At 60.2% G+C, this 14,304-nt stretch overlaps 1 protein-coding gene across 3 annotated transcripts in view; it reads left to right on the forward strand.

Annotated features, from left to right (window-relative positions):
• The window catches only part of OSBPL5 (oxysterol binding protein like 5), a 68,805-nt gene that overhangs the window by 24,076 nt on the left and 30,425 nt on the right, over window positions 1-14,304 (forward strand). For all 3 annotated transcript variants that reach the window (XM_070457829.1, XM_070457827.1, XM_070457828.1), the window contains 2 exons: window positions 8,730-8,868; window positions 11,098-11,180. In XM_070457829.1, the coding sequence (XP_070313930.1) occupies window positions 8,751-8,868; window positions 11,098-11,180 (201 nt within the window). In that variant the 5' untranslated portion in view covers window positions 8,730-8,750. Of the gene's footprint in view, window positions 1-8,729; window positions 8,869-11,097; window positions 11,181-14,304 lie in introns of those variants that run through there.

Genomic DNA, 14,304 nt, shown 5'->3' on the forward strand with positions numbered 1-14,304 from the left:
CTCCTGTCCTCTTCTTGCACTCAAGTTGTGGCGAAACCCCCCAAAATCCGCCTCCTGGAAACCTCGGTGAGCCCTGCACCCCAAGGCTAGGTAGCCTGGGCTCCAGCCCTACGGGAAACCCTACGGTGAGGGGCCGTGGTCCTGGGCAGGAGGGTGTCAGGGGTCCACACCTGGTGCAGAATGTCGTGGCTATCGCCCTCCGGAACTTGGGTCCCCAGAGCAACGTCCGTCCTTGCCGGGAGCAGTCATGACATGGACCGCACCCTCCTGCTTAGTGAGTCCCCCAGGGCTCCCAGTGATGGGGGCACCGCCCACCTGAAGGCCTCAGAGGATGCTGGTGCCGCCCCCGTAAGCACAGGGGTGGGACCAGGGCTCTTCAGGGACCCAGGAGGTGGTCATCCGAGTGAGGCTCTGTCTCCCCTCCAGCCTCGAGGCGCTGAGGGCATGGCCTCCCAGCCAGCAGCTGCGTCCAGGGCAGACAGGGGGCTCCAGCCTCGGATGTGGAGCCTCCTTCCCTGAAGAGGAGAGATTCGGGGGGCACAGCTGGGAAAGGAGGCTTCACCCCAACCCGGACAAGGCCAGGGAGGGGTTTTATGGAGTCCAAAGCCAGCTGGGCATTAAAGAGGAGGCCATAGGATTGTGTTTTAAGTGGGTGCCCTTGGACATGTGGCTTTTACATTGTTGTTAAGTCACTCAGTCGTGTCCGACTCTTTGTGACCCCATGGACAGCAGCAGACCAGGCTTCCTTGTCCTTCACCATCTCCCCGAGTTTGCTCAAACTCATGTCCATCGAGTTGGTGATGCCATCCAACCATCTCATCCTCTGTCATCCCCTTCTCCTCTTGCCTTCAATCTTTCCCAGCATAGGGGTCTTTTCCAGTGAGTCAATTCTTCGCATCGGGTGGCCAGAATATTGGAGCTTCAGCTTCACCATCAGTCCTTCCAATGAATAGTCAGGATTGATTTCCTTTAGGATTGACTGGTTTCATCTCCTTGCTGTTCAACGGACTCTCAAGAGTCTTCTCCAGCACCACGGTTCAAAAGCATCCATCCTTTGGTGCTCTCACATTCTTAAAGGCAAAAAGTGGCTTCTGTAGTGGTGTGTTTTTTTTTTTTAATTTCAGCGTTTTAAAACTTGAAATACAATTGATTTACAATGTTGTGTTAGTTTCAGAGGTACATCAAAGTGATTGTCATACATCTACACAGGTTCTTCTACAGTTTCTTTTGCATTGTAGGTTACTCTGAGATACCGAGCATAGTTCTCTTGTGCTCCAAGTAGGTCCTTGTTTATTGCTTTATATTTAGTAGTTTCTATCTGTTAGTCCCAAACTTCTCATTTCTCCCTCCCCACTTCCCCTTCGGTAACCATAGGCTTGTTTTCTGTCTGAGTTATAGTATGTGTCGTACATAGCTGGTTCTTAGCATAGTGAAGGCAAAAGTCGCTCAGTTGTGTCCGACTCTTTGTGATCCCGTGGACTAACTATACAGTCCAGTCCATGGAATTCTCCAGGCCAGAATACTGCAGTGCGTAGTCTTTCCCTTCTCTGAGGGATCTTCTCCAACCCAGGGAATCGAACCCAGGCCTCCTGCGTTGCAGGCAGATTCTTTACCAGCGGAGCCACAAAGGAAGTACATAGTTGGTTCTTGGCATAAGCTCAGTTATCTTAACCCAGCCCTGTGGTCACGCTTCTCTGTCTCCGCTCTCTGGGGCTGCAGCGTCGACACCAAATAGAAAGGGGGCAGCTGCATGCCGAGCTGCACGTCCGATGGCGCGTGGGAGGCAGGGAAAGGAGTTCGTCAAGATCCAATGCCCAGTTTTCCTGCACGTTGTGCAGAGTCCTTCCGCCTGCAGCATGGCTGTGGCTGGTTTTGGGAAAAAACTGGAGCATAATTACCGCATGGTGTCCACCCGCCCGATCCCCAGGGCCGTTGTGCAGACCAGCAGAGGAGCTGAGGAGCCGGCTATGGCCCATGTGTGTGCGTCTGACTCATGTTCCTGTTCCATGGCCGCAGTGGCGTTCACAGTCACTCTGGTTCCGTCCAGCACTTCAGGTCAGCAGCCAGACTCAGGCATGAGGTCACTTGGGGACCCGCGTCCACCTGCTGCTTCCGATGCTGGACTGAGAGCGGGCTGGTCCGGACCTTGGCCCGGTCTCCTGCCCTTGGCTCTCTCCACCCCACCCCAGAGCCCCATCCCCAGGATGCAGTTTGCATCTGAAAACCAAGCTCTCAGTGGGACGGCAGGCAGGGTCGGGGCGGGACAGGCTGGGATCGGGCCTGCAGCGGGGACCACTGTGGCCCCCACCCTCTAGAACTGGGCGGGATGGCTCTACGGCAGAGGACGCGCACGTGGGCAGCGCTGGCTGTGCCAGTTGGCCTGGCGTCAGTCAGGAGGCCAGGTGGGCGGGTGCCAGGGCCCAGCCCTGCCCATGGCCACGGGACCCGACTGTCAGCCGGGAACACCAGGCAAGGCCCTGCCGACCCTTCAGCAGGGCAGGCCACTTCCAGCCCCTCTCCCCGGGGCTCAGATGCTCCGAGGCGGCCTGTCCCTGGGGTAGGCTGGGCTCCCGCCCTGTCCCTCGGGATCCTGCCTGCCCCCCTCCTTTCTATCCCTGCCCTCAGCCATCTCTGAGGTACAGGGGGGCAGGGGGCTTGAAGCTGTGCCGCCTTGAGAGGACCTCGGCCCAGTCCGAGCCCTCGGACTTCACACGGCGCTTTCCCCTCCTGGGACCTTGGTTTCTGCATCTTTAAAATCGGGTCATGAGATCCACTCCCCTTCATCCCTCAGGTGCCATGAGAATCGCATCACGTGGGGCAGCGCGTGTGAAAGGGCCCAGGGCCCTTGGAGGGCCTGTCCGCAGCACGGGGCCTGCAGGAGCCCCATGCCCAGAGTCCTGACCACTGGTCTGCCGTGTCGAGGTGCCCCCCGTGTTCCCGTGGGGGCTGCCCAGGCTGCCCAGTTTGAGCCCCAGATGCTGGTACCAGCTGGGGGACAGTAGGCGGGCTGTGTTTCTGGACCTTCATGAGACTCCTCTCGGCAGGGACCCCATGGTCACCAGCCTGGGGTCCCCAGCAAATTTCTGGAATGCAGATGTGTGGTGTGGACACGGCGGCCGGGGTCCTTTCCCTGACAACTGCCGTCCTTCCCTGGGATCTGCTGACCCTCCGTTGAGTGTGCAGACAGAGAGCCATGCAGGCGGGCTCCATCCTCGAGCTCATCTGTGATTTGGGTGCATTTCGCCCCTCGCCTTTCATAATCATTCGGTTCAAGCAGAAGTGGGTGTACTGTGAACGTGGGCACATTGGCGATGTGGGGACCCGGCTGTACGTGCCTGCTTCTCCCGCCTCCACTGGTTCATGGGGAGCCCCCAATGGCCCCAGCCACCTCTCCACTGCCCAGGAACACCTCCCCTGCCTCTGCCAGCACAGCTGGGCCGGCGTGACCCTGGGCCAGCGGTGGGAATGCTAACCAGGCAGCCGTGAGCACAAGGGAGCGGGCATCCTGGGTTGGCCCATCGGCCTCTGCAGGGGACTTCATCACCTCCATTCAGAGCAACCTCCCATCTCAAATAGGGACCTAACAGAGGCCACGCAGACATTGCAGGCAAGGCGGGATGCCCCCCACTTCCATGCCGCCGAGCGGGATGTGGAGCAAGCCGGGGGTTCTGTGGGATTCCTTCTCAGAGCCTCAGCCCTTCCCACCTCCCCAGTCCACTGTGGCCCAGCGGATTCCAGCCCCGGAAAAGCGGGCCGCGCGTCCTGCCGGTGCAGCCGCTAACACCCGTGACCTTTCTTCACAAGGATCGCATTGTTCTGGCTGGAAGGTGGGCGTCGGGGGGTGAGGGAGGGGACAGCGTTTAGAGGCACAGAACTGCTCGGAAGGCAGCTTCCAGCAGGTCGGGGCAGGCAGTGTGTGGGCCCCCAGGTGGACACTGTGGGCTCTGGGCCTGCTCTCCCGGCCTCGCTGTTGGCCACTCGGTCTTGGCTCAAGACAGAGAGCTTGTCACCTGCCAGGTGCCCGAGCTGGTGCTGGAGCTCAGAGACATGGGGCTGGGCCAGGCAGCTCAGAGCCTGACCTGTAGTCCACCTCTGGGCCGGCACCGCGTGGGACCCAGCTGCCCCGGATGCTGGGGCGCTTTCCCGCCCCGGGGGGAGCACGGAACTGAGGGGCCTGCTCAGACCACGGCGGGGGAGGGGGCCGAGCCAGGAGTCAGGGCTGCCTCCCCTCCCGGGCCCCCCTCACTGTCCCCCACCTGCACCCCCAGGGCTGGGGGTCCTGCCTGCTGGGTGGGGCCCCCTCCACCCGCCGCGGAGGTGGGGCGGAAGCCGGCCACACCTGCACCCTCAGCTCTGCGGCTTGTGCCCTCCCAGGCTGTGGGTCTGAGCGGAGCAGCTGCAGTGGCTTCCCTGGGGGCTCTTGATCTGCAGACCCCTCCTCTGTGCTCCACGGGGATGGGCCATCCCCGGCCACAGACACACGGGGCCCCCCCTCCCCACCGCCTCCGGCCTCCCGGCCTCCACGGTGAGCCCCCACTTGGGGGCCCTGGCATCTCTGGGCTGGGGCTCCCCTTGCAGAAACGCCCGAGGCTCCTCACCGGGGTATCAGGGCCCCACACACGGGCTGTGCTGGGCGCCTTCCCTCCAGGCCCCACAGTGTCCTCTCAGGCCCCTGGACTCCGTGATCTTAAGCGCCAGACGAAGCCACAGCAGGATGGTGGGATCAGCCTCCTTCATGGCCACGGGGGAAGGATTTGGGCGCTGTCAACCGAGAGCCAGTTGTGGAGCGTCGTCCCACAACGGGACGGGAGGCTGTTACTATCACAGGGCTCATCCTGGCCATCAGAGGCCAGAGAGGCCAACGAGAGGAAGGCGCACGGCGGCCTCTGACACCCTAGGTGGGAGGGATCGAGGCTCCAAGCGTCCACGGCGGGCTCAGAGAGAGAGTGCCCTCCAGAGAGAGTGCCCCCAGAGAGAGTGCCCTGAGTGCTTGGGCAGCTGGCGCCCAGGCCAGGGCAGAGGGAGAGGGCTGCCCACCGCCGGTGCGGTCCTGGCTCCCGCTGGCTCAGCTGGGAAGTCTGTTTCCTCACCCATCTGTTCTTCCTTCCCTCCATCCTCACGGACTGGCTCCCATAGGGGTCTCTCCTCCCAGCGCTGTGAGCCTTCAGCTTTCCCCGGGACGAGAGGACCCGCAGACCAGGGCTCGGTCAGCCCAGCATCAGGCCAGCAGTCCTCCCGGCTGGGAGCCTCCGAGGGCCTGCAGACTCTGTCAGTGCCTGGAGGGCAGGGCCTCATCCTTCAGCTGCACCAGGCGTGGCAGGAGGAACCTTACCAGGGTTGCCGTGGAAATGGACCCCAGGCCGACCCTGACCGCCTCTCTGAGGTCCCCCCCCCCCCGAGACCCACGGAGGAGCAGGAGGCTCTCAGCCCAGGGGCGACTGGGCTGCCTTCCTTCACCCCAGCCCCCCGTCCCCACCGAGGCCTCACGCCCCCTGCCAGTCCCTGGGCCTGGCTGTGCGGAGACACCGCAGACAGGAGGGACAGCGCTGTCCCCTCCCTGGAGCTTGCGTCCTGTGGGGGAGGAGAGCTAACACAGAGGAAGGAACGCGGAGCGCCGCTGCAGCCACCTGGACTGCACCGCGGGGACGTGGCGTCGTGTGAGACGGGGGGTGGCAGCCTTCTGGGAAGTGACATTTGATCGGAGGGTGGAATTCGAGAAGGGCCCGGCCACCCGGACGGACGGAGATGTGGGTGAGGGTGTTCGGCGCGGGGGGGCGGCATCCGCGCGAGGCCCCGGCGGGCACGGGCATGTGTGAGGAGCATAAAGGGGACCAGTGTGGCTGGGGCAGCGTGGGTGACGGAGCCAGCAGGGAGTGAGGTGGGAGGGGCGGGCCGGGGACCTGACGGCCTGGAAAACAGGGACCAGGAGACAGAGGCCGGGCTGTGTTCCGCAGGCAGGGATGAGCTCTGGGGAGAGCGGGCCTGGATGCACCTCTGGAGTGAACAGAGCAGCGTCTCCGCCTCCACGGCCTTAAAGGAGACCATGGACGGCAGCCAGGGGTGGGCTCTGCGCAGCCCCTGAGACCCTGCTGGAGGGGAGCCACGCCCACTGTCCCAGCAGGCCAGGGGGGCCCGCGGGGGGGGGGTCCGCGGGGGCCCGCGCCTGGTCCGGGCAGTCAGGACACAGAACTGGTATCCACAGGTGCGTCCCGGCACTGCCCTTGGATTGGGGGTGTCTGCTCTGGGCCAGCCACGATGTCACCTCTGATGTGTCTGATTATTGGACAAGTAGGGAGGAAGGGAAGAAAGGAAATGAGGCTGCTCACTGGCTATCTAGAGATTCAAGGAGGTGGGGGGGGGAGAGATTGGATGGATGGATGGATGGATGGGTAGATTGGTGGGTGGTGGGTGGATGGGTAGATGGGTGGGTGGACGGATGGATGGATTGGTAGATGGGTGGGTGGGTGCATGGATGGATGGGCGGATAGATGGATGAGTGAATTAATGAATGGATGGATGGACGGGTGATTGGATAAATGGATGGTTAGGAAGTTGGTTAAATGGATGGACAGGTAGGCAGGTAGGAAGGTGGCTGGATGGATGTGTGGAATAATGGGTGGGTGTAAGGGAGAGAGCGAAGGTGGGAGGGAAGATGGAGTGGCCGAGCAGATGCGGGCTCCCAGACCAATGAAGCCACTGGTCCCCGGTTGTTATCTGTGCCCGGGGAAGACACGCAGTAGGACCTGAGGAGAAAGGCAGCCAGGGGCCCCTGTGCCCTCCCCCCCACCCCGGTGGAGCCGGGGCCCGTGACCAGATCTGGGAGCTGAGGGCAGGAGCCCCTCTGCCCGCCCCAAGTTTGCAAGACTCAACCCCTGAGAGACGCGAGGCTCCCGGCGAGGGCAGCCTACCCGTGTCATCCGTCATCCTGCACCCTGGGGCCCCCGGGCAGAAGTGCGTCTGACTCACTTTGGCTGCCAGCCCAGTGCTTGCGAGAGCTCAGCTGCAGGAGTGGGAAGGCAGGGCCGCCTCTCAGGTGCTGGCTCCCTGGCTTGAGACAAGCCAGGGCAAGCAGTGAGTGTCCACCAGGACTCCGACCAGCAGGGGCTGGACCCCAGACGCCCACCCCACCCCCTTCCCTGGCAGTGGGTTTGCTAGAAACCTACCTGAACCGATGGGGGTGGGGGTTGGGAACTCAGGAGCCAGGTTTGAGATGATTCTCAAAAAAATAAAATACCCAACCTCTCTGAAACCAGTTTCGCCATCTGTAAAACAGTGCAGGTAACCAGCTTGGCCAGGTGACACCGCAGTGGTGAGGAAGCGGGGAGGGGGGCGGGGCGGGCACTAGGCCCAGCTGCACCTCGGGTCCCCCAGGATCCCTGGGCGGAAAGCACAGAGAAGGTCCTGAGGCTGCGGATGGAGCCCGGGGCTACCCTGCCCCTCCTGAAGCCCCACCCAGGCACCCACTGTCCCAGCAGGAAAGGCTGCTATCTGCTGCTCCCACCCCAGGAAGGCCCAGGGCTGTGGGAGAAAGTGGGGCCTTTGTCCTGGGCTTGGCAGGAAGCCTCAGTCCACCCGGGGAGGCGGCAGGGGGCACCCCCAGGCTTGGAAGAGAGGGTGGTCAGCCAGCTTCTGTGCAGTACGTCCTCAGGGAGAGGACAGAGCGCAGCATCGGGGCCGAGTCCCTGCTCTGCCAGCATCTGCTCGGCGGCGACCACAGCGCTCTGGGGACCACGATTTTCTCTACTGTAAAACGGGCTGCAGTCCACTGTGAGAGGCTGGCCCCGGCCCTGTTCAGGGTGGGGCTGCGAGGGGCATGGGCGAGAGGCAGGCAGGCCCGGGAGGGCGTGGCCGCCGGGCCCGGGGGGGCGTGGCCGCCGGACCCGGGGGGCGTGGCCGCCGGGCCCGGGAGGGCGTGGCCGCCGGACCCGGGAGGGCGTGGCCGCCGGACCCGGGAGGGCGTGGCCGCCGGACCCGGGAGGGCGTGGCCGCCGGGCCTGGGAGGGTGTGGCGGGCAGCCCAGGGCTTTCCCCGGCTGCCCCTCTTTCCAGGGCTGGGAGGTGGGTTCGGGCCGTGCTGCGAAGCAGGGAGCTGACTCGGGCCAACCTCGCCCTAAGCTCACCTGCACTTTCTCTCCAGGCGCTTTGGGTGCAGATGTCGGAAACCCAGCCAAGGAGGCGAAGCAGGGGAGGGCGGGGAGTGGTCTCACGGCTTTCTTAGGTGGGCTGGGCAGGCTGGGGTCAAGGCCAGCCCCAGCCCGCGCCCGTGGCCCCTGGCGCTCTGGGCCGCCTGTCTCGCCCGCCTGCGGCCCCCTCTCGGGCAGCGCTCCGCCCTCCCCGTAGCTCCATCCCTGGAGGGGACAGCGGGTGGCCCACGTCTACTCCGCTTCTCCGTGGCCAGGGTCCAACAGGGCCGCTTTAGCGCCAGCCCTTGGGTGGAGGGCAGACTGTCCTGCCAAAGCTGTGATGGCCGAACTGGCTGGTCGGGGCCTGGCTTCCGATTCGGACGCTGGAAAGCCTGCACTCGGTCACGCGGCCTTCCTGGGTGACTGCCTCGCAGGCCCCTCGGGCCCTCCGTGTCCCGTTTTGGACCTGACTGTACGATGGGACCCCTGACTCTGGCGTGTCTCTGGTCCCCTTGCCAGGCAGGTGGAGGATGCCCGTGGCCTCCAGGCCCCAGGCTGCCCCGGCCTCGGCGTGAGGTGTGACCAGTGACCCCCTCCTTCCTTCCAGAAGCCGCCCTGTGCCCACGCCATGAAGGAGGAGGCCTTTCTGCGACGGCGCTTCTCGCTGTGTCCGCCCTCGTCCACCCCCCAGAAGGTCAGCCGGAACCTGCTCGTGGGTGGAGAGCATGAGCTCGATGTGGGTCCAGGTCAGTGCCCACAGGGGGACCTGCTCACCTGGGGGCTGCGGGAGGGGCGGGGGTCCTCCTGGACCGTGTGACCTCAGACATGTCCCTCACCCTCTCTGTTCTGTCCTGGTCAGCAAGGGGGGGCGTCCCCCCGCGGGATTAATGAACAGAAGGCTCGTAGGGCCGGAGAGCCCCATGACCTCGGGGTCCAGGTTTCACCCCTTTGGCCGTGGAGGTCGAGCGGGGGGCTCCCCAGTCCAAGGCTGGAGGCAGATCCTTGTCCCTGCAGAGGCAGTGCAGGGCAGTGGCCCAGGCAGCCTGACCTCAGCCCCTGCCCTCAGGCTGGGGGACCCCGGTCCAGCGGCAGGGCCTCGGTTTCCTCATCTGTAAAATGGGGGAATATTAGGACCTGCGCTAGCTGCAGCGGAGTCCCGGGCCCTGAGCCAGGGCGGTTCAGACCCGCTGCTGTTGTGCTTGGGGATAAAGCGCTGGGCACGAAGCACGCAGGTCACCTGTGCCTGCCGGCGCTGTCACAGCTCTGGGCACTAACCCCCACCCCCACCCGCAACGCCCCACGTCTGCCCTGCCCCTGGCAGGCTGAGCTGAGCCCTCTCTGCCGCGTCTGAGACCACCACCCCCGGAGAGCCCAGCGCATCCTTCTGGTGGTCCCGAGGGGTAGGAGAGGGGCCCCCTCCGCTGCCTGGCCTGGCCTCCTGTGGCCTGCCCATGCTGCTCCCATCACCTGCTTTTGAGCCAAGAAGGGGACCCCAGCCCCTCCGGCCCCTGGAGGAAGCCAGGAGAGTGTCAGGCCGACACGCCGTCAGGACCACCCACCCAAAGTGTCATCAAATGCATGGGGAAACAGGCCGCTTTGTCCACGTTCACAGCCCTTGAGGGGCGCCCAGGGAAGTAAACCCCAAATTCACTCCCTGCTGCTACGCCCTGGCCCCGAGGGCGCAGGGGAGGCGGGAGGCTCGGATCTCCAGGGCACAGGCCCGGGTGGCAGGTGCAGCGGGCAGGGCGAGGAGGTGGGCGTGCACGGGCAGGGAGAGGAGCCGGTGCCAGCCTCTGACTGCTGGGTGGCCCTCACCCCACTCCCGCGGGGCCCCCGCGTCCGCCCAGCCAGGTGGTAGCACCCACTCTGGGAGGCTGCCCCCTGACGGCCCCAGGCTGGGCCCCCCATGACAGGTCCTGAATCCAGTGTGCCTGGATGGCAGGGCCCCTGGGGCATGGAGCAGGCCCCCGTCAGCAGCCAGCCCCGGGCTGTGGTCAGGGGAGGGGACGCAGGGCCGAGCACAGGGGCGCATGCTCCTTGGTGACCTCGCTGCCCCAGCGCGCCCGGCTGCAGGACGGGCTCATTGTCCCCGGCCTCCACGCTGGTTTTTCTGCAGAGCGCGGCTCTCAGGCCAGGGCTCCGGGGAAGGGGGTCTGCAGACACCGCCCTCTGTGGGCCCTCCCCTCGCCTCCTGGTCAGTGTGGTTCTCCCTGGTCATCGCCACGTCCGCTCCCGCGCAGGGACCAGGCGATCAGCCACCAGCTGCAGGAAGTGGGCGGGAGTGGCCTCAGAGATCATTGCCCGCTTCTTCCTGCCCGTGAACCGGGGCTTTAGAAACGAGCCGAGGGTGGGGCAGCCACCTACCCCAGGATCAAGTCCGGGCACCTCAGGCCCCTCTCCCACCCCTCAGTCAACCCGGAGAGGACACCTACTGGGAAGGGGCGCGGGGACAGTGTCCACCCACACCCCTCCGAGAGTCCGGCACTGGGGGCAGTGGGGTTCCAGCTGGAGGACTGGGCAGTGGGATGGGGTCAGGTGTAGTTTGGATGCCCTGGACCTGCAAACTGGGAGCCTGCCGTGCGGAACCCTGAAGGCCAGGCCACCCTGGTGCCCGGACTCCCACCCAGCAGTGACGCCTCCATGCAATGACCCCCCACCTGGAGTGACTCCCCTCCCAGTGGTGACCCCCCTCCTTGCAGTGACATCTGCTCCCAGAGGTGACACCCCTCCCTGAAGTGACTCCCCTCCCAGTGGTGACCCCCCTCCTAGCAGTGACATCTGCTCCCATTGGTGACACCCCTCCCTATGGTGACCGCCCCCCCGCCGTGTGGCTGGCTGGTGTTGATCAGATCTCTGGTTCCTCACCCGCCGCCCGGGTTGGCTTCCTGCCCCGCCCAGGCTGTTGGCGCCCGAGCCCGGCCTGCTGTGCGCGGGGCAGCCCTGCCCCGGGCCTCACGCCGACCACTGTCTTGCAGGGAAGGACATGGAGCCCCACGGCCCGTCAGCGCCCCGGGATGAAGGGCCGCCGACCCCAGGCTCTGCCACGAAGGTGCCACCGGTAAGAGCCCGGCTGGGGGGGGCCCGGGACGGGGGGCCCGCCCGGGGCGGCAGGAGGTGCCTGAGGGGGGGGCAGCAGGCGCCCGGCCCAGCCGCCACCCCCGCTCTCTGCTCCAAGTCACGGAGGCTCCTGGAGCCGGAGTCCTAGCGCTTGAGCTGCCTTCTCCAAGTTGCCTTCCTGGAGTGACACAGGCCGGGAGACGAGGCCCAGAGAGGCCTCTGGCACAGAGTCACGGCGCCAGAGGGCCCCGGGCCGGCTGTTGTAAGGAGCCCGCCCAAGGCTCACCACTTCCTCCCTCTGGCTTTGCCTGTGCCATGCCTTCCCCCGGCACCCTCTCGGGGCCTTGCCATGGTCTGGAAAAGCACACACATGCACACACATGGAGGGACACACACAGATGCACATACACACAGATACATACACTACACACAAATAACCATGTACACGCAGGCACACACACAGATAGGCCTCCACACACAGACACACACACATACAGATATGTATACTGTGCACAGATAAATATATACACAGAGATACATACATGCACACACAGATACACACACAGATACATACACTACACACAAATAACCATGTACACACAGACACACACACAGATATGCCTCCACACACAGACACACACACATACAGATATGTATACTATGCACAGATAAATATATACACAGAGATTCATACACTACACACACAGATACACACACAGATACATACACTACACACAAATAACCATGTACACACAGACACACACACAGATATGCCTCCACACACAGACACACACACATACAGATATGTATACTGTGCACAGATAAATATATACACAGAGATACATACACTACACACAAATAACCATGTACACACAGACACACACACAGATATGCCTCCACACACAGACACACACACATACAGATATGTATACTATGCACAGATAAATATATACACAGAGATTCATACACTACACACACAGATACACACACAGATACATACACTACACACAAATAACCATGTACACACAGACACACACACAGATATGCCTCCACACACAGACACACACACATACAGATATGTATACTATGCACAGATAAATACATACACACAGATACATACATGCACACACAGATACTACATGCACACACAGATACACACAGAGATACACACAGATGCACATACACACAGATACATATACTACACACAAATAAACATGTACACACAGACACACACATAGATAGGCCTCCACATACAGACACACACACATACAGATGTGTATACTATGTACAGATAAATACATACACACAGATACATATACTACACACAAATAAACATGTACACACAGGCACACACATAGATAGGCCTCCACATACAGACACACACACATACAGATGTGTATACTATGCACAGATAAATATATGCACAGAGATACATACATGCACACACAGATACATACACTACACACAAATAACCATGTACACACAGGCACACACACAGATATGCCTCCATATACAGACACACACACATACAGATATGTATACTGTGCACAGATAAATATATACACAGAGATATATACATGCACACACAGATACACACAGAGATACACACAGATGCACATACACACAGATACATATACTACACACAGATAAATATATACACAGAGATACATACATGCACACACAGATACACACACAGATACATACACTACACACAAATAACCATGTACACACAGACACACACACAGATATGCCTCCATATACAGACACACACACATACAGATATGTATACTATGCACAGATAAATACATACACAGATACATACATGCACACACAGATACACACAGAGATACACACAGATGCATATACATACAGATACATATAATACACACAAATAAACATGTAAACACAGACACACACACAGATAGGCCTCCACACACAGATATACACACATACAGATATGTATACTATGCACAGATAAACATATACACAGAGATACATATATCACACACAGATACACACAGAGATACAGATGCACAGTACATACAGATACATATACTACACATAGATAAATATATACACAGAAACACACACAGATATGCATCCACACACACAGATACACACACATACAGATATGTATACTATGCACAGATAAACATATATACACAGATGCATATGTACACATACAGAGATACACACAGATGCACATACATACAGATACATACACTACACACAAATAAACATGTACACACAGACACACACACATATATGCCTCCACACACAGATGCACACATACAGATACATATACTATGCACAGATAAACATGTACACACAAATATACACACAGATATTATGCATAAATACACAGATATACACAGATGCACATATATACAGATACATATACTACACGTAGATAAATATATACATAGAGACATGCACAGATATTCATCCACACACACAAATACACACATACAGATACATATACTATGCACAGATAAACATATACACACAGATACACAGAGATGCACATACATACAAAAACATACACTGCACACAAATAAACACACACACAGATATGCATCCACACAGAGATACACATACAGATACATATACTACACACAAATAAACAGATACAGATACACACATATATGCATCACACATAGATACACACATACACAGATACAGATATGTGTACTATGCACAGATAAACATATACACACATATGCGCACAGAGACATACCTGCACACACAGATACACACATACAGATACATATACTGTGCACAGATAAACACATACACACGGATACACGCACACACACCCCACATGCTCCCCAGCCCCGTGCCTCTCAGTTGGGGCCCAGCCGTACCCCTCCAGGCAGAAGCTTTGATCCAGGGATGGTGTGGGGCCCAGGCACAGGTGTGGGGCTTTAGAGATGCACTTCCTGCCCCCAAAGGGTCTCAGGTCAAGGGAGCGTGGCCCCTGGATTGGAGGCCCCAGTTCTGGCTGTGGGGCTGGGGGCACTCGGGCCAGTTCGTCCCACTCTGGCCACCTGTGGGACCCAATGACTGAAGCCTGGCTCCTCTGGGACCCCACACCCTGCTCTGTCAGACAAGGGGTTAATGGTGGT

This window comes from Odocoileus virginianus, chromosome 28 (genome assembly GCF_023699985.2).
Source record: "Odocoileus virginianus isolate 20LAN1187 ecotype Illinois chromosome 28, Ovbor_1.2, whole genome shotgun sequence".
NCBI lineage: Eukaryota > Metazoa > Chordata > Mammalia > Artiodactyla > Cervidae > Odocoileus > Odocoileus virginianus.